This window comes from Lobosporangium transversale, assembly GCF_002105155.1.
Source record: "Lobosporangium transversale strain NRRL 3116 chromosome Unknown BCR41scaffold_6, whole genome shotgun sequence".
Classification (NCBI taxonomy): domain Eukaryota; kingdom Fungi; phylum Mortierellomycota; class Mortierellomycetes; order Mortierellales; family Mortierellaceae; genus Lobosporangium; species Lobosporangium transversale.
Window position 1 is genome coordinate 667,165 of NW_019028984.1, and position 22,574 is coordinate 689,738.

At 43.7% G+C, this 22,574-nt stretch overlaps 6 protein-coding genes across 6 annotated transcripts; 3 read left to right on the forward strand and 3 right to left on the reverse strand.

The window, feature by feature from the left end:
• Positions 1–1,191: 1,191 nt before the first annotated feature.
• On the reverse strand, positions 1,192–3,037 carry BCR41DRAFT_347828 (hypothetical protein). The gene has a single exon (XM_022023171.1). The coding sequence runs from the start codon at positions 2,929–2,931 to the stop codon at positions 1,207–1,209; it is 1,725 nt and encodes a 574-aa protein (XP_021884492.1). The 5' UTR covers positions 2,932–3,037; the 3' UTR covers positions 1,192–1,206.
• A 1,056-nt stretch (positions 3,038–4,093) lies between these two features.
• Positions 4,094–4,540, reverse strand: BCR41DRAFT_393338 (hypothetical protein; the record flags this gene model as incomplete). Its single annotated transcript, XM_022028544.1, has 2 exons — positions 4,094–4,386; positions 4,504–4,540. 2 exons carry the CDS (start codon positions 4,538–4,540, stop codon positions 4,094–4,096), a joined length of 330 nt encoding a protein of 109 aa, XP_021884493.1.
• A 297-nt stretch (positions 4,541–4,837) lies between these two features.
• BCR41DRAFT_393339 (hypothetical protein) lies at positions 4,838–5,978 on the reverse strand (the record flags this gene model as incomplete). The annotated part of the gene is made up of 4 exons (XM_022028545.1): positions 4,838–5,155; positions 5,220–5,347; positions 5,477–5,639; positions 5,754–5,978. The coding sequence occupies 4 exons, from the start codon at positions 5,976–5,978 to the stop codon at positions 4,838–4,840; spliced, it is 834 nt and encodes a 277-aa protein (XP_021884494.1).
• A 6,807-nt stretch (positions 5,979–12,785) lies between these two features.
• BCR41DRAFT_300964 (hypothetical protein) lies at positions 12,786–14,120 on the forward strand (the record flags this gene model as incomplete). The annotated part of the gene is made up of 5 exons (XM_022020603.1): positions 12,786–12,957; positions 13,076–13,256; positions 13,408–13,688; positions 13,776–13,866; positions 13,964–14,120. Coding segments are annotated over 5 exons (882 nt in total), but the record flags the coding sequence as incomplete, so codon positions are not given.
• An 822-nt stretch (positions 14,121–14,942) lies between these two features.
• On the forward strand, positions 14,943–16,413 carry BCR41DRAFT_347831 (hypothetical protein). Its single transcript, XM_022023172.1, has 6 exons — positions 14,943–15,195; positions 15,311–15,403; positions 15,511–15,693; positions 15,775–15,926; positions 16,054–16,261; positions 16,353–16,413. Exons 1-6 carry the CDS (start codon positions 15,123–15,125, stop codon positions 16,379–16,381), a joined length of 738 nt encoding a protein of 245 aa, XP_021884496.1. The 5' UTR covers positions 14,943–15,122; the 3' UTR covers positions 16,382–16,413.
• Positions 16,414–17,002: 589 nt separating this feature from the next.
• Positions 17,003–19,416, forward strand: BCR41DRAFT_204776 (hypothetical protein). Its single transcript, XM_022019916.1, has 2 exons — positions 17,003–18,942; positions 19,027–19,416. The coding sequence occupies exon 1, from the start codon at positions 17,183–17,185 to the stop codon at positions 18,938–18,940; it is 1,758 nt and encodes a 585-aa protein (XP_021884497.1). The 5' UTR covers positions 17,003–17,182; the 3' UTR covers positions 18,941–18,942; positions 19,027–19,416.
• The last annotated feature ends 3,158 nt before the right edge of the window (positions 19,417–22,574 follow it).

The window sequence follows — 22,574 nt, forward strand, 5'->3', positions numbered from 1 at the left end:
AAGCCCAGAAGAGTTAAAGCAAAAGATGTGCCACACCATCCGTTGACCATAATATTAAAGGGGTGAAAAGATGTGGTTATATCATTTGAAACTATTTTAACTATTTATTTAATGGCTCCAGTATTCGTGACATAACACCGCAAAGCCGTTCAAGATTTTCCTTCACTCCTCATCCAAGTAAGGGGCCAAACGATGTCCAGCAACTGGCCTCTATAGCCTAAGCTTATACATCCAGTCAAGGAGCGGACATATCCTGGCAAGTTGTCGCTATTGCCAAAGCAAATGTCCAAAGAAACACATCTAATTACACAATTTAAAATCCTTAGCCAATAAAGGAAAATTCGTTGAAGCTGTCAATACACTACGAGAAATAGGATTCATAACCTCTATTGGCTCTATCAGAGCAGGAGCTCAAGCACAGCATGAATCTTTTTTCGTCGAAAGATTGAACATACTCAAGTTGTGAATTCCACAACTCCTCCAAGCAAAGCCAAGCGCAAATGCGATTGATAAATTAAACTTGCGAAGCTGCCCTGACGAACGGTTTACTGTCAAAAGTGATCTCAGTAAGATGATACCTTGTCCTATTAACCTAAGGAAATAAACGATTCTAATTTTATGTTTTCAGTAGATCTGAATGTGGCTGATAACCGCCTGCAAGCTATGCCAAGTTGAATTGAAACGAAGCTTCTCTTTCTTCCAGGCTAAGCATCTAAACATGCTCTTTTTCCAGCGGATGACTCAAGTGCTATAACGATAAGGATATGCGATTACTAGAAAGTAAATGAAGTGGGGTCAATGAAGAACTATTTACATTTTATGAATGCTCCGTATTAAATCGATAACCCACTTTTGTTGAAACGCTGGGTTAGTGTACAGCCAACTGAAAAACGTTGACAGGATTGCGCGAATAAGCAAGCATCTTCAATCTTTCGCTTTTCCATCCTTCCTTACCTAGTACACTCCAAAACTTCAATTAATAGCCGCGTCACCCTCTTTAACAAAGATGTAAACTTTCATGTTGAATGGTAGAGTGCTTATGTATATTGCATATGAGCTGTTGGTCCAGGTTATTCAAAAATATATCAACAGCTATTTCAGGTGGCGGTACATTGGCAGTTAGAGCTAAGTGATTGACACGACATGAATTAGAATAACTGATAGGAAATGAGTGAATGAAATGAATAGAGTCTAGGATTCACTAATTTATTGGCTTAGCGGCGCTACACTGTTACGTTCAAAAAGTAAGGCGATGTCAATCTCTACACTAAGTTTATGTCTGCGTTTAAGGTAAGCCAGTTGATCGCGTTTCTCTTCCGAGGTGCTGAGAGCAAGCCAAAGGAGGTTTGTTAATTGTGGTAAAAGCTCAATCCAGCAGCCCGTTGTAGGCCCTCGACACCACGTCAGATCTAAACGATGTAGCCGCTTCAAGACCGGTAGTAGAGTCTGCTTTAGAGCAGAGTCAGGAAAATCCCAGTATCCTTCAAGGCACAGCCGTCGCAGGCAATGGGAGACATTGCTCAGCTGTTTAACTTTGGATTGGACATCCCAGGCCTCAGGGATCTTGCGTGCAATGTTAAGACGCAACTCTTCGAGGACAGAGCAGTAATGAAGAGAATTCAAATCAAAGTTTACAGCAACTGTTCCTTCCAAGTCAAGGCGAGTAAGACAAGGCATCAACCAATCCCAAGACAAGACCATAGTTGTAGGATCAGCAAAAGATGACTGTCCTACTAGCTCTCGCAGCGATTCGCGAAATGCATCCGCAGCGTCTGTGAGTGCGGGGACCAGCTTTCCATCTTTGCCATAGAGTCTTATGGATTTATATCGAGCGTTCTCTACAGCTATTGACTGATGAGATGTAGGCTTGTTCATGGGCTCATTGGCGCTGCCTTTCCTGGCTGCAGCCCATGAAAACATGCTCTGATGAAAGACGGGCATCCGGATGGTGTGAAGAGCTGTAAATGTGGAAAGAAAGCTTGGGTTAAGCTCAGAGAGTTCTGTGGACGCAATCAGATGCATGATCAGGGTATTGCAACGCTGAAGTGGAAACCGACTGATATAGCGACTTGCATCCTTCCAATGGCTAACGTCGATTACTCGCGGCTCCACCATGGTTTGAAGTAAGCAGGACAGGTCCTCTGGCTCGGCTAGCCTTTCATTCTCAAGGGTTATCTCTTGGAGTGTGGTGAATAGGCGTCGGTGAATAGTAATAAAGTTAACAGCGCCATCAAGAGCGCGTGGCGCATTCCTCTTGGACAATTTCAGATGGACAAGGCCAGATAGCCGATTGACAAGCGGTTCCAGGATAGAGATCTTATGAATAGAAAAACTAATGGTGTGAATGTTTTCAGGGGTGTGGCCAAGCAGGCCGAGATGGATCTTGGTACGTAACTGATGAAGATCAACTGGAGGAGATGGCCCTTGCCTATTGTTGTGGGCGACTGCAGTTGACGTAGGAACATTCATCTCTACAAGATTATTCAGAGAAGCTGCAGCTCTTTTAGTTCTACTCTCTGGGTTGCCAGAAGATTGAGCCAGTCTGCTCTGAGTTTTTCTGCCTTGTGGGTGCAATGCGACTCCAGTTAATGTGAGAGGCATGGTTTCGGAGAAGACGCCGTAGAAATGTTTTTCGGAATGAACCTTGTAAAAGGAGAGATAGTCAAGCAAGGGAGGGGATAAAAGTGTTGCTCCATGGTTGTTGGATGGCAGAGATTGTAGTGTATCTGGAGTGCATCGCAATAAGAGGTATAAAAGGTCTTGGCGACGTTTAGCTTGACCGTCAAGGAGGCCGAACGGATTTCTGTAGAGGATTGGAGCTACAAGACGGAACAAGGTAGTGCTTGTGAACATCAAAGAGTATAAGGAACTGCGGTCAAGTGACACGAACGAAAGTAAGTGCAACAAACACTCTTCCGGTAAGGTGTCCATTCTTATGAATGTAAACGTATTCAAGTGTCAATTGAACAAAGGATGAATTCGATCAATAAAGTATAATGAAATATATTTATTTTAGATGAATGTAACGAGGCATGTGGGATTGGTCATATATTTTTATGCTTGACCGCAGCACAATAAAAGGTACAAAACTACAAAGTATACACGTGCAAGTTGTGGACTTTTTTAGCGCGTCGTGAAGATTTGCTTTATCCTTTCTATTAAAATAGGAAAAAGATTAGCAAAGCTGTGACTGCCATGGAGCAAGTAAAAAAAACCTGACTTTACAAAATCCCAGTGTCCACTCGGGGACCTCCATGGCATGATTTTTATGCAGTATTTATTGACTGATGTATGTAGTTATGATGGTTGATGTTGTCACTGCTGTGATATCAACTTGAAATGGATTCACTTGACGCGTGAAGGGAGGTAGCATCTGTCTTTGGTTGCTGAGTAATACTGATACACCCGCTATTGCTATTGTAGCAGCCGCATAAGTGTCTCGAGACTTGACAGTATACCTGCACTGGAAAGATGGACAATCTGGGTTGATACACCCAGCCGCATCATAGGGCTTGACTGTATTGATCTTTCCTTTATGATTCGGCAAGCCCTGGCTTGTCGTACCTGGCAAAAGCAGAAGACACAGGTCTTCGATGGTCGATACCTATCCGTCATTCCAATTGCACAGTATCGCATATGCTCCTCTCTTTTACCCTCTCCTTTGCTAATATCCCCTATACGGCTCCCGGCACTTGTATCGGCTTTTCGATCAGAAGCACGGACTGAACTCTTGGTCGAGACTTTGGACACTGGCTCACGTGCATGGATCTCGCTGCCTCAGGTTCGTTTGCAATATGGTGGCGGTTGCACCAAGTACACCAGCCATCGACAGGTGATATCGCTGGCTGTGCAACGGATGGCAGGCGCCCCCAATCCCGTCGATGTCTACATCTGACGAGTCTTGAGTGCATGCTCCTGGACGTATCGTCGTTCAGCCGCACACAGCTTTGATCATGCTCGCTTTGTTCGGAGCTATTAGTTGCGACTTGCTTGGACGCCTCAAACGACTGTAATGTCTCTCGAACACTACTGCGTGCAGTATGGGCCATGTCAATATTAGTGGTCTTCTGTGCTGTTGTTAGCGAGCTATCTCTTATCCAGGTAGTGGCGCTGCGTCGTCTTGTACTTGGCGTCTGGACCGAAGTAGTAGCACGTTCAGCCTTGCTCCAATAATAGGACTACTTTCGCTGCTCCTGTAGCCCCCTCTCTTGCGGGATGAGTGCCCTGCACCTGGTTTGAAGCTTCTGTCCTGCCGATCGAGATTCTTGAAGTGCACCAACTTCATTCTTCCTGAGCTTGGCCCTGGCTTGTGCTCTCTTCCGCTGTATGTCTCGAACAACTCATCGTAAGGATTTGACTTTGGACTCCAAGGCCTTGAGAGTGCTGCTATGATTAGTAGCGAGCTGCTACACTTCGATCATTGTTTTACCACACGGCTGGGATTCTACTAGCCATCTTGTCACGTCGGACCTGTTGTCTCTGTTTTGTTTCCGCTCTTCGTACCCGCTCCTAACATGGAAGTTCCCCTGAGTGGCGCCATGGAGGATCACTTCTCCCGTGATTCTGATTATGTGCTGATTGGTGAACATCATCCTATCAAGCAAATGGATTGAATGAGTCACTTGCTTTGGTGGTACGCTTTCAATACAATATATAAAACAACAATATCAAAGAGATCACTTAGGCACCAGATGCCTATCGGTGAGATTTAACCCCCGTGCCTTGCAGACCTTCTCAGCCATGTACATGTCTAAGTAAGCTTGAAAGACCACTCAAATGTTGGTCCTGGGTGAGGTAACGCTTGTTAGCGACGTGATACTTCTACCTTCAGCGCCTTCTACATCGAAATGGCCCCACTAGCTGCACAAAGGACTCCGTAGATACCGGCAGCTCCAAGGTGGAGCCCATGTACAGCTGAAACCGACATCTGGGGTGGCACATGTTGTGTGAACTGGCTTGCCATCTGTAGAATGTCAGATAGCTCGTTGCAAGGCTCTCGAATCCCGGAGTTCATAAACTTTTTCAGGACATGGTTCGCTTTAGATTGCTTTACTACATTCAGCCGTCCTTGCTTTCTCTGTGTAACAGCATTGGCCAACGCCTTAGGGCTCTGTTCTTGAACTGGAACCAAATGGAGTCGGAGAAAGATACGAAGCTAGTAGTCCAACGATTGCTTGTACACGGCTCCATTCCACAGGTTTGCTATAGCTATGGCATACTGGCGAATATGTGTGGATATTGCTTGTATCATAAGAGAAGGTGTAGGTGGGTGATGCAACTGGGGATATTACAGAATATTCCGTGAGACTGAAGCCCAATGAGGGTACTGTCCTTCCTGGATGACCAACTGCGATGACGAAGATTCAACCTGTGACCCTCGTTGCTGGGCTGACAGGATGTGTGTGAAGAGCTTGAAGGCGGTACTGTGTCAAAAGGTTGAACAAGCCGTTCTTCTAGACCGTGTCATCAGTGCGACCTTCGATTAGTGATTGAGGCGCCTCTGTAATAGGCTCAACTCTAACGCTGGCTTTAGGAAGGTAATTGGCAGGTAGGAGTTCACTCATGAGGAAGGGGCACCTGACGATCCCTGCTGGTGAGCTGTATCTGACCTGGCTGTCATAAATGTCCCCATTAGCAATCTACAATGAATAAAGCAAGTAGAGATGAGTATCTCTTTCCTCTCTAAGGGCTTCAGGCCAGGCATCAGAATATCATTAATCAACTGTTATTCATGGTAAACACGGTCTTTGTACCAGCACAGAGATTTCTTTCTCCACATTGGTGGTTGCTTTTTGAGCTTGCTCCAAAAGGCTCAAGGCCCTCTGGTAGCCCGTGATACTCCCACTAGAGCTACCGTTCAAAAGCTCATTACGCATGATTTGCTTTAAAGTAGCCGTGCGCGTGCGAAGCTCTTTGTGCAAATCACCATGATCATCCACCATTGCCACTACAATCGCCACCACCCACATGGCCACCATCTCTATTGCCTTCCCCATCATCGCCTTCAACATCATCGGCTCGTCCTTCGCCTTTGATGTCCATCTTCTTTCCCTTCTCCACTTTCCTTTTCTTCCTTTCATCTGCCTCTGCTTGCTTTCCCGCTTTGGTTTGTTCAAGCTGCTTTTCCAGCTACTCATTCCAGCTCCTCATTCCAGATCATTTTCATGTTGCTTCCACCGCGCTGTTCTACCTGGCCTTGTTATCCTGAGTAGTTCCTAGCTTATGCTTTAACGTTGTCATTGAGGGTTTTTTTTTCTTTTTTTTTTTGTCCAAATCTTGTACATTTCCTTTTTTATTCGTTTCACGGATACGAGCATGACCAGTTGAACAAGCGGTTGAAGTGTCTCTTTCCTTTTTGTAATGTAGAAACGCAAGGCATCTCGCTGTGCTGGTACGACGTTTTTTTATTTTCGACAAATCGAATCAAATGGGAATCAAAACACAAGTATTTTCCAAAAGAACCCCAGAAGAAATAAGCAAACCTTACTTTGGTGACCACTCCATTATCATGCAAACACCAATTCTCGCCTTCATCACGACTATATTAAATCGCTAGAAAAGACACCCAAACACGTCGGTATATATTTATCTCGCTTCTGTTGTAGTTTCGTATAGCACGTTGTAATCTGTGTTTCTGTATGCATATATTTTGTCGACTATCCAATTCACACACACACCAAAAGTTTGCCCCCTCTCTTGCTCACAAGATCACCAACAAGGCACCGCACAGCAAGAGGAGGGTGATTAAGTAGCCTTCACTCCAAGCAATAAACACAACCAATAGTGCCACACCTATCTCCTCCATTGATGCCGGGACCTGTGAGCCAACGAATGCCTCTGCTTTAACGCAGATGTACTGGAATTGCTGAAACAACGAGCGATATCTGAATATATTCTCTGATAAAAAAGAAAAGAGACTTTTTTCTTTTGTTGTTGCTCTTGGCAAGGATTTAATCACCTTCTGTTTCAAAGCCGATTCCTACACACCGAGTCAAAGAAAAGTTTTTGACAGACAAGATGAGAAGTAGAGTAAGTGAGAATAAGATGTAGGTCTACATACCACATCCATGGGGCATTTATTGAAGTTTTAAATTTATCATATTCATCAGAGCATGTTAAAGCATAGCTACAAGCCTATGTGCGAGTAACATAGAAAGAGCGTATCCATGGTAAGTGTTTTCTAAATGTTCAAAAAAAGTATAAAATGTACGCCCATTAATACAAGATGTGTGTCCATAGGCTCAAGAAAAGTATTTTCTTTAATCTTTTATACAACGGATGTTCCGTAAAGTATGCAACATCTGTCCCCATCCCTCCATCCCTGTGCAAAATTATATATTCTTTCAAACCAGAGTTAAGTATTCGGTCTTGAACGTAACTCAGCCAAAGCATTAGAGCCAACCACGGTGAAGCCACGGTCTTGTGGCTCGTTATTCATAATGTGCTCAGACTGCTCTTAATTTTTTTTTTTGCCTTGCTTCGGGTTAAGAGAACGCGTTGTGCGCACGGTCTAACTAGTTAGCCCAATACTAGAGTCATAGATGTTCTCTTCATCGCACACTTTCTCACATAAATCTCACTCTGTTCAAAATACACAAGTCATCAGTGTAATAACAGGAACATTTACATCCTAAAAATCATAATGTATCATTTTCTTTTTTTTCTTTTTTTTTTTTTTTTTTTTTTTTTTTTTAACGGTGCTCCTTTTTGCCATTCTTTACATTCTTCTTCATCATTCTGTCTGTCTGTCTCCTCTCCCGGTCCTCTTCTCTCCTGAGTAATCATTCGTCATTGACACCTCATGAACATCCGCAAGGTTTCTTCAACCTTGCTCCCCTCGTGATTGTTCAATCACCTCTGTTCCCTTTACACTTGTGCCCTCTTTCACTCTTCTCTCTTCCTCCTTCTTATTCCCTTTCATACAATTGCCTTATCACTCTAATAAAATACCCTAATCCTAATTCTAATCCTAATCCTAATCCTAATCCTTCTATGGCCATGTTTCAAGGCTCCCCCCCGGCTTCACCACCTTTGCCCCCAATACCATATGGCCAGGATAGGCGTCCATCCTTCACTAGAAGCAAGAGCCAGCAGATGTTACAGGACCCTGCTCGCCACTTTAACACAGTTAGTAGTCCAACCCGACAGCGTCTTCCACTCGAAAATCCTGTAAGCATGCGTCCACCCTTATCCTTGCCCATGAGTTCCTCTCCACCACCACCTGCAACTGTCTATGGCTCTGGTTCATCGGTTTTTGCCGCTATGCAAAAAATATCCACGCGAGATGACATCTCCTTTTGGTCTACGCTCTACACACAACATCAAATCCATACGCGTCAGGATGATCGCAACTCGCAGGACATAGTATCGGCTGCCCACGCACCGCTCACAGAGAACCATAGGAAGAACCAGGGCGCAATCAAAGTTTTGCAAGTGTTAACAAAGACCATTTCGGAGAATATTGAATACAGCTACTCAGACCGACAAGACCACGTCCATCCACACTTCCACTTTGAGCGCCTACCTATTAAGGTCCAAACATCAGCATCAGCATTATCGCCGCATGGACGACCTTTCTCTATCGTGATTTTCTTTACAGTGGAATCCATGCCGATAACGTTGTGGTATGTGGAATCAGTCTTCACTCAGTCTGCAACTATTCATGAGCATTTGGAACTCATGGGTACTTTTCAGCCCAATGAATCGAACGACCCCACTTCATTCTACATTTACGAAACACATGCAATCAACATTGTGCAGCCTACGAATGAAGACACAATGCTTGACATCCGTATACAAAGCTCTGCTGGAACAATCTATACCAAATTCTCTTACACTTTTATCAGAGAGCCGAGGCATGGCGCAGCATCTACAATTTCATCCTCAATATCCCCGCCTCAGTCTCCAGGAGCAGGATTAAGCAGCAGCAGCAGCAGCAGAAGCGCCAGTGAGGATATTAGCTTCATTGGAGAAAGCTTTCGGAATAAAGGACAATTAAAAGTATCAACAGCACAATCACTCATTCAAAATGTATCATCATCACCGACACCTCAATCCCCTTTGGATAGCTATGATATGGTTGAACCAGGATCGACAGTCTCAATAGGAGATATTCCTCAACAACAACAACAGCAACAACAGCAACAACAGCAACAATTCCAGCAATTAAAATCGCAATCGTTTCTTGAAGTGAAGGATGAAATAACCACATCTTCTCCTTCATTAAACAATCCATCGCTCACTCATCAGAGCATACACAAGCCTATACCAATGCCTATACATTCACATATCGAGAATAATTCGGGAGGCGAGGAAGACGACCAAGAGCTGGCTTCCATTAGTGACTTTGCAGAGGAGCCTGATGTGGGAGAACACTTCATGCAGGCTACTTCCGAGTTTTTCTCCAAGGTGGGGTAGGTGTTTTTTTTTAAAAAAAAAAAAAAAAAAAAAAATTGTCTAATTCATAGAGATCTGATCTCGGGACAAGGACGTAAAAAGTTCAGAGTACCAATTGTTGCTTCTCTTGACATCGTTACTGACTTGAATCTCATGATATAGATACTGGATATACAATTCACGCTTCGGTCAAATCATTACACGGGAGGATCGCTTGCGGACGAAAACTTCTTTTCAAGGCGAGGATATTTGGATTTTGGGAGTTTGCTACAATTTAGAACGTTAGTAACTAAGACACAAAATGCCTCATTTAGTTCTTGGATCTACAATTGTGCGGACTTTAACACACCCTTTACTTCATACTCTCCATTTATTAAACTGAAGCCCACGAACCCGTATGTTCTTTGCCAGAGATATCACGCCCAAGGAAAATGTCGACTCTGCAAGCTCAGGCCATTGGTGCTCGCTCTGGAGACTCAAAACAAGGAACATCGATCAGTAACGGAGCTGAAGGTCACAGGGATACAAAACGTGGGTGGGAACGCAAAGTGGCGCATGTGATCGCCTCTCCAAGGATTGCAGCTGACAGTGACGCCGCAACTTTTCCTCACACAGTAGCACCTGATAATACAGAGCCAGGCCACAGTCAAATAAGTAGTAGGGAGCGTCAGATCGAAAAACAAAGAGAAAAAGAGCTGGCCAAAGCAAGGAAGACTGCTCTTGCTAGGGAGCGCGAGCTGGAGCGAGAAGAGAAGGCAAGGGAGAAAGCAAGGATCAAAGAACAGGAAAAACTACAGAAACTCAAGTCGAAGATTTCGCACTCTCACTTTGACCGCATCATCGTGCATAATGGCACTAAGGGTTCAGTGGACATTGGGCAATCAGAGCACAAAGGAAATCGAAATATTCATCCTCCGTCAGAAAGCGAGCGGAAGCCGCAGTCTGTACATGGATTTCATCACGAAGAAAGGCCCAATATTGGGCTAGGATTAACAACTCCCACAATCGAGCCCAAACCAAGTACTATTCACCGGATGAGATCTATATCAATCCTTCAAAAGATGCCAAGCGCAGCATTTGATCTTTTGTCGCAAAAAAAGCACAATATTGACCCTTCGCATAGTATTATTCCGGGGCGCGGTCATCAGGCTCGATCTCAATCTATATCCAGTATTTCCATGTTTTCTCAACGACCCGGCGGTATATCTTCTTTCCCCGGTCATGAAGGCCCCCGTAGAGGCCGCAAGAGCTCTCCGTCCCCTCCCTCGAATTTGAAGACATCTATGACTTTACATGGCGCAATTGTAGATAGCCCTAAATTATCCATGTTCTCTAAGCTCTCGCACTCCAACCTAAGCCAAAAAAAGTTACCAGACATCCCTCCTCAAGCTTTTGATGATATGCCTGAAGCGGTTGTATATCCTTATGACCAGGATGACATGGATGATCTTGAAGATTATACAATGTTTGCACCTCCTGTTCCAGAAAAAGACATCATTAGGCCTCCATCATCACCCACAAATTCTATCTTTGGAAAGAGACGCTTGACTATGCAAAGTGTATTCTCAAAGGATCCCAACAAGTCCTCCACTATTGGTAGCCTCTCAACACTCAAGACACTTGTTAATCCAAGCAGGATATCGCTCAGGCCTAAACCGGAGGATCTGGCGCCAGCATCAAGGTATCAAAATGGAGTGAACCCAGAGCCAGTGAACAACGGTATCCCTTTCGGACAAAGTGCAGCTGGAAGAGAAGGGTCGTCCCGCTCGAAGAAGGGCGGTGTAGCTAAGGAGGTGCAAAATTGGATTGAACGACGAATTTCCTCGAACAATCTTCATCAACAACACCAACAACAACAGCAAACACACCAACGAAATCAACAATATCAACAACAGCATCAACACCAAGTGTTTATCTCCTCAGCTGATGAACCCGTTCAAATAATTTCCAGAACGCTAACCTTATCACCACCAGGCAGCCCTATTCCCGTTCAGGTTGATAGCTTTTGCTCAGAAAGTCAGGATTTGGAGCGCTTGCAGGAAAAACATCATCACCAGCCGTCCCGCATGCGCAAAAAGAGTTCCATTTTCTCAACGACATCGTCAACCTCTAACACCTCCTCTCCAAAACCTGTACTCAAATCAAGCTCTCCTCAGAGCCCTCCTTCGAGTAAAGCGCGAAGCGTCGTTCAACCTCCTATGCACTCGACTAGCCCTCAATTGAATTACACTGATAACGTTTTTGCAGACCCTACACCAAATTCCCTGCAACGCAATGATATCTCACCTTTGACTGGAGAGAAGGAAATGAAAATCTATTCACATGATCCGCCCCACGATAAAGCTTGTCTTGAGCCACCAGTCCAGATAGTGGCTTCACACCTGGACTCTGACCGGGTGCGGAGTCAACCTAAAGACCTTGTTATTCTCCCCCCACTCCCGCCCGAATCACCAACGGAGACCTTTGTCCTGTTGAATCGTGAAAAAAACTCTTCCCTCTTGTCCCTAGAACATGACTCAGGAGATGCGGTCCTGGTTACTGTCACAAACTCCATGAAAAGCGCCTCCAATCCCAAATCCTCGCTGGACCGTGTCCGGAAGACAATCACTGATAGAGATCCTAGCTGGATGCAAAATCAGGCACTTTTTGATCAGCTTGCAGAATTCTCGAACAGCAAAGAACAGACTGTATCAGATCTTCAGTCGGAATTTGAGTTACTCTGGCCGAAAAAACAGGGTACCATGTCTGCTGTAGCCCAAGAAATTAATGACTTCGTCCATATTAAGAGTAATCAAGAGTCCTGCCTACCTAATTTACAGAAGGAAGAATTGCCTCAATATAAGCGGGTACAAAGCCATGAGATCGGATCTAGCTATGTTGAGGTGGAGAGTCCAAACCAGGAGATTGCTGAACTACAGTCAGAAGCAATACTGATGCTACAAAAGCAGAGGGCCCAGCCTGACCTTACTGAAGATATACAATGTGCAAGAATCTCGGGGGCATTGCCCATTTCGCCAGACGATAAGCAAACTCTGACTAAAGATCGACCCGTACAACCTCCACCCACAGTGCTCACGACAACACTTCAACCACAAATTCCACCATCCATAACTGACCCTTCCTACAACAAATCTTCGAGCGCTATATCATCGCGATCCCCTTTTTCAAATCTTGTTTCTCCGTTTGTCCCATCTTCAGTATTTAGCTCATCCCATTTTGTAGGCTCTCAGCCAAATACTTTAGAGAGAGTCAACTCTAAGGAGGAGGGGTCAATCTTTGAGCAGAGGATGTCTATGGATCAAGAAAGCACTGCAAGGAAAGACTTATCTCCGCTGCATCATTCTCCTGATGCACCTGCTCCCACTGCTTTACTCTCTACAAATCAACATATGCTTGTGCGATTCATGTCGGATTTCCAGTCTAAGCTATGGTTTACTTATAGAAAAGATATGCTTCGGATTGAGCCATCAGCTTATACTTCTGATGCAGGATGGGGCTGTATGATGCGCACAGGACAGAGTCTGCTTGCCCAAGCATTTGTTCATATCATTCTTGGCCGAGGTTAGCATATTCATTCGAATAGGATGTGTGCGCTTGTTGGCAAGCACTGATATCTTTAACTAACAATTTTTTCTTTTTTTTTTTTTTTTTTTTTTTTTTTTTTGCTGCTGTTCAATAGACTGGCGTTACCATCAACAACCGACAGAAGAAGTTGTTCAAAAATACTGTAACATTTTGAGTTGGTTTGCAGATGAGCCGGAACGGTATTACAGTATTCACAATATTGCTAAAGCAGGGGTGCATCTTGAGAAGCGTATTGGCGATTGGTTCGGGCCAGCTACAGTAGCACATGCTTTAAAGTAAGTTGGGCCATCATACTCTATGGCTATCTGATGAAAACACGAGCGAATCTATTCATCAAGCATTGACAAAAAAAAATTACTTTGTTAGACGAGCCTCGGAAAAGCATGTCAACTGCCCGTTGACAATTATGGTTGCTATGGACAATAGCGTTCGCGTGTCTGACATTGAGAGGGCAGCTATCGATGGGCAGCCCAAGATGGCACGGGCATCAATGGAAAGTGTAGGCCCAAACTTTTATGAACACCAAAGCAAAACTTCTGAGTCTACCAGCTGGAAACCTGTGGTAATACTACTGCCTGCTCGATTCGGCTTGGAGAAGCTGACAGAGCGATACATCAATAACTTGAAGCGACTTTTCAGGCTCCCACAATTCCTTGGCATTGCAGGCGGCCGGCCCGGTCGATCGCTTTATTTTGTTGCGAGTCAGGGTATTGTGAAAATCCTTTGCACTGTCGTCATTATTCCACTATTACATGAAACTTTGAATGAAAATACTAATTTTTCTTGGACTATAGGTAACGAACTCTTTTATTTTGACCCCCACTTTGTCAAGCCCCGGGCCACACAGGAAGAGCTATCTTGTTATCCTTCCATAGTACGTTTATGGTGACTTTTATTATTGTTATTATTATAGTTTAAATTTTTATTATGATCTTCTCACACTTTTCCTCGTCCTCTCTCATTTGGCTCTATGCATTTAGAGCTATCATTGTAACGTCATTAGATCGATGGATATCCTTGAAATGGATCCGTCAATGTTGCTTGGATTCCTGATCCGATCTGCGGACGACTTGGTCGACTTGTGTACCCGTCTAAAAACGGAAATGGAGCATGGATACCCCCTCTTGACAATCGTTGAAGATGTTGTCCTGAAGGACTACAAAGATATTAGCCAAAATGAAGACCTTCATATCTCAAGGCCCTCAAATAAGACACCTCAGACGATAAATCTGGTTTCTATCACCAATAATGATTTACAACCAGAGTCCTCACTTTTTGAACCCACTAGTGTTCATCATCCACAGGTTGATGAGGAAATGAGCAAGCCAGTTGCAGAGTTTTCGGCCGAACTGGCGTCTTGGGCTTCTGCTAAAGGCTACATAGTGGAGATAGAAGAGGATGTGAGGATAATTGTGAGTGATGAATGTCTAAGCGATTCTCAAGATATTTCGGAGCCACATAGTCCACAAGGCAAACCAAGCCCTCTAGACCCACAATCTACGCAAGACTGTTTTGAATTTAAGGATGATGCCGCCACCACTCTGGCCCAACACAAAAAACGCGAAATGAAGCGGATCACGAAGAGTTTGAAGAAGGAGCTGAGGATAAGGAGGAGGAAGAGTAAAGAGAAGAAAGCTTCTATGGTTATGGACTCATATTACCATGGTTACATGAGTCATGATGGCGGCTACGCTAGAGATCAGGACACGTTCTCTGTAATTAGTCTTGATTCGGACCTCTCTCTTTAGAAGAATCAAGCATTTTCTTCATAGAAGCTGTTATAGACTCTGTGTGCAATTAAGTAGATCAATTTTTTTTTTGCGAATAAGGTTTGGTTCCTGCACAATGGATTCATCATGACACGCGACACGAGAACTAGGGACATTAAGGGTATATAGGATTTATTCCGGGAAATGCTAAAGGCAATGTCCAAAGTCAGTTCCAGAATCTTGATTACTTGATTGATTTGGAATCATTCCAAACTTTAGTGTTCATACAATCGCACAATCATTATTCACCATTCATCAGTCATTCATTCCATTTTTCACTGAAATACACCATATCGTAATTCCTTTTTTTGTTCTGAAGTTCCTGTCAGTGTTGGAGAAAAAACCAATTGAAACAACCTTATAATTTTAACTATGTATTCAATTAATAACACAAGTAACTGTTGCGACGGTAAAGCTGCAAGACCAGCTCAACAACATAATCAAGGTATATTAATACATCATCACACCATACCCCTCAACTACTTGACACAACAATCTGCATAACACTATGTAAACATTACTGCACTAACTCAGCCTAATATCTGGACCTTCCCTTTTAGCACTACCTCTTAGAAATGTAACAAGTGTAGAAAGTATGAGACAGGGCAATAAAAGGGGACGATGTGAAACCTCAATGGGGTCTTCCTCTGAAGGTACATTATATCGCTAACTATGGACGCGTACCATACACTCTCACTATCATTAATACCCGTCTCTCTCTTTTTTTTCCTTTTGTGATTTATCATAATGGATCCGCAAGATGACAGGAGCCTAGGCGAACTCCATTTCTCTAAAAGTGCCAAAGTTCTTTTCGATGCTGAGTCAGGTTCGGAAGATGATATATCTGAAGAATCTGAATCTGAACCCGATTGTGACTTGGATGTCTTAGTCGGGAGACAGCAGAGAATAGCTAGTTTTAAAAAACCGGATATGTCTGTGTCTGGTAAGCTTGAAATGTTCTGATAAACAGACGATAACAGCTAGAATAAGTCACTAAAACGTGTATAAATTGCACGAACAATAGAGAAGTACCTGACCCTGCTTCTTTCCATGGTGGAGCCAGGTGTGTCAATGATCCATTCACAACAAGCATCAAGGTTGCAAAGCCTTGTAGAATATGACGACATTGGTGATAATACTAAAAAGCTTTATATCACATATTTACGGCTATTCAAGGTAGTGAATGGCTTTTTCTTGTGATACTGAGATACTTGTAAAATGAAATCAAAAGGCTTCTACATAGCAGATTTCCTTTCTTCATCCTTATTCTCCTCCTATAAATGTTATTTTTAATTGTATTAAGAAATATTGTGACCAGATCGATTATGGCAAGGAAGAATGCAGTCGCTATAATGTTACACTCGACAAAACTATTGGATTTTTCAGAAAAGTCATGTTCAAACGCCGGATCAAGAAGTTGCTCCGTGTATCTGGATATAAGGACACGGCCATCACAATTTGGCTCCCAACTAATAATAAGAGGCAAGAGGTTGTCCTGGATCTGAATGAGAGTAAGCAATAGATCACATTGATAGCTCATAGCTATTTTCCCCTTTATTGTTAATGTGTTAGGCTATGAATGCGTAGTAATTACCAACAAAGTTCCTCTGTTCCTCTATATGACCCTCTAGTCCTTAAAGATGCTCCGGTTGATGAAATAGGGAGAAAAGTACTTAATTCTCCATGTGGGAAAAGAACAATGGAGCAGGCATTAAAGGCTCTAGTACACCTACACAAAGCCCAGACGAGGCTAAAGGGCTTTAATGTAATAAATGATCTTAGATCCATCTCCGATTTAATCACGGAACATTGCCGGAAACTAGTGATGGCCACTTTGGAGCACGAGGACGGCGGGTTCACTGATCCATTGGGCTACAAGGTGTATACCGTAAGCCAACATATCGCATGCTTGTCGGATACATGGATGCAGCCGTTCGATACTCAATCGTACTGGCTGAGGGAGCATTTGGCTTTGGCCATTAGACACAGCATGCTGCTCAGGGATAAGGATCTCCGTGCACTTAACCTTTCAGATCTTTACATCAATATTGCCCCCCATTCAATGGGAGGGACACAGGTCCCTATAGTTCTGACAGCAACCCTTCATAGTGAGAAGGGCAGCCCTGACGGTAAGGCTTCGAAAGCGTGTGCTGTCCGCCACGAAGATGTGCGTCGGTGTAGCGTGGGGGCATTGGGGTTTCATTTTTTTGACCGCTTCCAGGTAAATATAAAGAGGCATTAACGACATTGTCTTATGGAATAAGGGAACATGGGCGTGGGCATCAATATGAAAAAAGAATAATGACTAACTTTTTTTAAATCAAAAGTACCGCAAGGAGCTCTTACCTGATTTCAAGGATCTGACATGGCTAAATATCAAAGTTCTCCAGGGACCGAATTCAGACAGGACTGTACCAATACCTTACTCTACCATGCGTCATTACACCATGCAGGTCTTTGACCGTCAGAAGGTGCAGTGCTCTCACATCACACACTCTGGCAGGCAAAGTGGTATCGAGGAAGCGCGGGGGAAACAAATCATTGGACGATCGCTACAACTTGGTGGTCAGGGGAACCATGATCTCGACGAGATAGAAGTTTGTTCTAGCCGTTGCGATCCTCAAAAATTTGCCTTTGGTATGGCAGGCTTCATAAAGAAGCCATTCCATCTCAGGCGGAATGAAGTGGAGCCTTCTCTGGAGCTTCAACGACAAGTGTTCCCTTTCATCGAGCTCGCTTTTGGAGAGCCTGGTACGCCAGGTTATGACAATTGGATGAGAGTATGTGATGGTGAAATGACAGAGCTCAAGGATGTTGCCATGCGGGAGCGTCCTGACCTTGTGGATATTGAAAATGAAGACTGCGATAATGAGGGCAATGAAGGAGCTAAATGCTGTGTATCCTGTACCAGTATTAGCAACGATCGGAAGATATCCTTCCTTAAGCTGCTCCTTCGATTAAGGAAAGTTATTTTGCAAGATGTGGCAGCTTACTTCTCCAAGTTCCCAGGATTTAAATCCTATGTTATGTCACATCCAGTATTCGCCGCCCCAGAGTTCCTCAGATTTAGGGGCGAGATGGCAAGGAATTTGGAGAGACCAGATGCCAGTTTCTCGAAAGAAATCTCTCCAAATTTCCTCCATGCGCTCACTACGGTATCTTTTCAGCAGCAGGAGATGCAAACAAGGATTCTAACCAACTTGGAAAAGTTTACAAACAATTACCAAGCCAGCTTCCAGAAACTCATGCAGAGTAACACTGCCTTTCAGGATACTATGCTAGATATGATGCAAAGATATCAACAGCAAATGATTGATCTCTTTGAAAAAAATTCATGGGCAAAACAAGGCTATTGTGATTCTTGCCAGTGCCCTAATTGTATACACTGGCGTCACTTCTCGCAATCCCCCCCTATTATCCAGCAAAACCAGATAAGGCCAATGGCGCCCACTTCGACGCATGTTCCAGCACCAGCCTATGAGCAAGGGAGACCATGGACATATCAAGGCTCGTCAACCTCTCCTCCGCAACCATACCAGTTTGCCTCAAGCTCTAGTTCCCGCCCATCTCCTTCTACAAGCTCTCGACAGGCATACTACCAAACCCACTCTTCAATAATCCAGACAGACGGGCAGTCCTTTCATTTTGGGCCCGTTGTACAAAGTGCCTCCACCATACCCGCGACATGTGCTTCAAGGCCTTTGAATCTCTCACATAAGGCCACAGATATTAAAGAAGACAGCGATAGCAACTTCAATGTTAGTTACGACCTCAAAACTGCTACCGATGTTTGGAATGAACAACAGGAATTCGAAAGGATAAAGACAAAGGATAGGCAGCAAAACAAAAAGTCTTTATTCCTTCAGGCTAATTGCTATAAACAGCTCAACAACAGAAAGCGTGTTGCCGAAGAGGTTCACTATCGCATAGATCGAGCACTAGAGGAGGCTTCAGAAAAGGGTACTGCCCTGAGCAGGGACACTGCTCTTCAATATGTATTGAGTGATCTCGACCAGATAATGAGCGCGAATAGGTGGAGTGTCAATCAGCTAGTTAATTATTGTAGGGACCAGGCCGGGAAGCGAAACGGCAAGGGTAAGGATATAGACAGGGAGAGTGGTTCGGGTGATGGCCCATCCACCTCTAAGGCTTTCGAGGACCAAGAGGCGAAGGAAGAGGACGATTGCTGAAGGCATGTTGCTTCTGTAAATACATCCTATGTATTTTGGTGATTTAAAAAATGTTGCAAGCTCTAATACATTCAATCCTTTCTTAGTTAATAGTGATGGGGGCCGTTCAAGCAGCTGTCTAAATTCCAGAATTTTCTGGTACTTCATTACTGTATTCTATGGCTCACATGCATGCCTAGTACTATAAATCCCACTATTTTTGCACCTTAGCTACTAGCCCCTAATACCCACATTATCAGCTTTATCAAAAGGAGGTTATTTCAGCTATGAAAAACTTTCTTCCCATCAGAAAAAAAAAATCGAACGAGTAAAGACGAGTGCTCTACGAAGATGCAAAAGCGCAACTAATGCCTTTCCGTCGTCCATGGAGAGCTACCACGCTAGCTTAATACAACACAATACTCAAAATACAGTTTCCAACATCCTTCACAAGTTTAATATTTACCTACACGGAGCAGATTACTCAAACTCGCAGAAAAAACGCAATTCAAATGTCCAAACTTGAGGAAGCTTCTTGAACAAGCCCTGGATATCAAGATAGGGCAAACTTGGCGGCTGGTTTGATTAAAGGGCAAGAGCATAGAATTTCGATGTTGCCGACTTTTTAAATTCACAAATGACTGGATTGTAAGGTGCAAGACTCGCCACAAAATAGACGGAGTAGCTCTGCTTTATAAACAGAGGTACGTAAAATGGGTCATGGTAATCTGGCTTTAGGATATATTTTTTAAGGTCAACTGACTCAAACCCTTTAAAAAAAAAAAAAAAAAAAACAGGTAGATAACTCACTTGCCACAAGACAGTCTGAGAGGTGGCATTGATTCAACGAAGAATTTCTATAACATTATGTTGCAATATTGACTAGAGACTGCAATAGCCCAAGTATCAATTGTGGCCAGTTTGAAGTACCCTTATAACTGGAACAAGGACTCCCGGATGACAAGCCTCATTTCTGCAAAATAGCGTTAGAGAATCTTGACATGGCGATGAGACAAGAAGACAAACAGGCTGTACTTATCCTTGACTTCCTCTGCAACCGACTCTCATACCTTAGGATGCCTCATCTGAGTAGGACTCCTTTTTCCCTCCAAACACGATCTCCGTAATACAGCCGTTAGGCACTGGTATTACCCAAGTCCCAAGGCCTATTATCGCCAAAGATGCAATGAATATTCTCCAGTGTTTGGAAGATGCTAATATGGAAGAAACCAGGCCATTTCCGAACATCAAGGACGATGGACAGCGCGGGATACATTTCGCTACTAAATACGCATTCACAACTGGAAGTTTGATGTCAAGGAGTGGGCGACTATAGACTACTTCCCTCGCTGCTGCAATATGCTACTGCAATATGCAAGGCGGTCTTCTATATCTTGCCAAGGAGCCTCCAGTTGGCCTGATAGCACTGCAAGAGTTGGGATGATTATTGATAGGCTCCACCACAAAGCCCCTATGAATGTAGAGCTTCTTGTTAATTACTTCGAAGAACATATTGTCGGCGGCTTTCTAGACCAAAGAGGCGGTATTGCAGGCAATAACATTGAAGCGATGAATCCAGTGATGAAGGCGGTTCTACCTGTTCAGCCTCATGAAACTAGCGGTATATTCTCACTGATAAATGCATTTATTCATCAGTAATAGGTCTATCTGGAAAATACTGAACACGTTTGAGAGCTGAAGGGTACTACAGATCTATTGAGAGCGGCAAATTCAGTCTAAAATGATATATGAAGACACCAATAACGTCCTACATCCATTATCCGAACAAACGACCCTTTACTGTTCCTCTCTCGCACACCTCATGCCCAACGAGGACTTCCGTTCTCAGGCTACACAGCTGTGCGAGACATTGATATACGGTTTAACAATTCACCCCTCTTCAAGTTTTGATGGTATGGATTTGAACAAATTGGCTAGTTTTTTATAAGCGTGAGCTAGATCTACAGGTCAATAACTCACTCTGTACTTAATAATCGGGAGCTTTTAATATCATCTGCAGTAACTGAGCAAAGCTTATGCTTATACGCGAACCTTGCTCTTACACTCCTCCACATACCAATCCATTAAGGTAGGACACCGAACCAAAGAGTCGCCAAGATATACAGAGTCGTGTTGGGATATTACGGCTCGCTGCCTCTCATTACTTCTAGTTATGGTTACATAATAGTGCTCCGAGACATGTCCACCAGATATGTTACACTATTGGCCATGAAAGCAACCCAGGTTCGAGAACTTGTTGATGCGTTCACCATGCACTACTTCCTCAGCTACGGCAGTTCCTTAGAAAATATTTTGGGTAACAGAACCCCGTTCACTGAATAGTATAATTGTCTGACGCAGCTGTCCCGTATAACTTTCTGCTTTGCACCAGTATACCGCCCTACAGCCCAATGGACCAGAAGAACAGTTCATGGATACACTCCAAAACATGATTACGGCTTACCTGGAGCATGATCATGGTAGCTGGGATTGACGCCTCTCCAAGTCCGTTTTTGCGTACAAAGCCCCATTTCACAGATAGGTACAGGATATGCCGTTTTTCGTCGTACATGCCTGCGAGCCTTACAACCTACTCAATGGAGACGATTTTATTAGTTTGGGAAAATGCTTAACGAGGGACATAATCAGCGACCCAATTACTTCAGGCAACTCTACAAGTCCCAAGCTGGTACCTGTCACATGGTCGGCGCCATGGCCAATTGGCTCTGCGGTCTGGTTATATACACCTCACGTATCACCCAATGGCCCATATAGGGAATTTTAAAAACTATGAATGGGCTTAGTGCAAGCGAAATTGCTAGAACTTAACTGTTAGGCCAGCAATGCTTTGCCTAATTTAACTGGCAAAAGTTACTACATAATATAAATAGCTATCTCCGTAGCTCTAGTCAGATTTCCTTCAACAAAAGATCCTTGACTTTATACCCTATATCATTAGTATTTTGCACCTAGACAGGATCATTGCAATCCGCTCTTAAAACAGTGAGAATTTGACCTTTAATAATGGCTGACGACTCCGCAATGTCCATGGAATGTATTTCAGATGACAGAAGAAAAAGTGTAATAAGCCGATGGGACTTTCATCTCCAAGGCAATGTCTGCGGTGGAACTCTGAGACCCTCCGAAAGGAGGGGCTTAAGCTTCTCTACCCTGTACAGGATGTTATTGCACACGAGGTAAACCTGTGTTTTCAAGACTCGTCAAAGGGAAGCCAGCGCTGGGGATCGAGATGCTGGAATGTAGCTGCTTGTTCTATCAATATCTTCTTCCTTCCCGACATAACTAACATGAGTATATGTACGGCAATCAGCCAAACAAATTATTAACAGAGAGTATATCATTGAATGTTTGAGGAGTCAGGTTTTGAAGGTATATCATATGAAGTTGGCTGAAGTCCCTAATAGAGTATCAACTGAGGAAGAAGTAGCACACCGCCTGTATGTGAATGAGTGATCTAAGATGGTATATTTGAGATGAAGTATGGACTGTGCTTCTAGAGAAAGAAGCATGCATATGTGGAAGAGACCCTCTGATCCCAACAACCTATAAAAATGAGTGTTTGATCGGTTCTGGATCTTTACTCTCTCTTCACTTCTTTTGCATGAGAACCGTTGAGTGCTGACTGCTCGTTCAG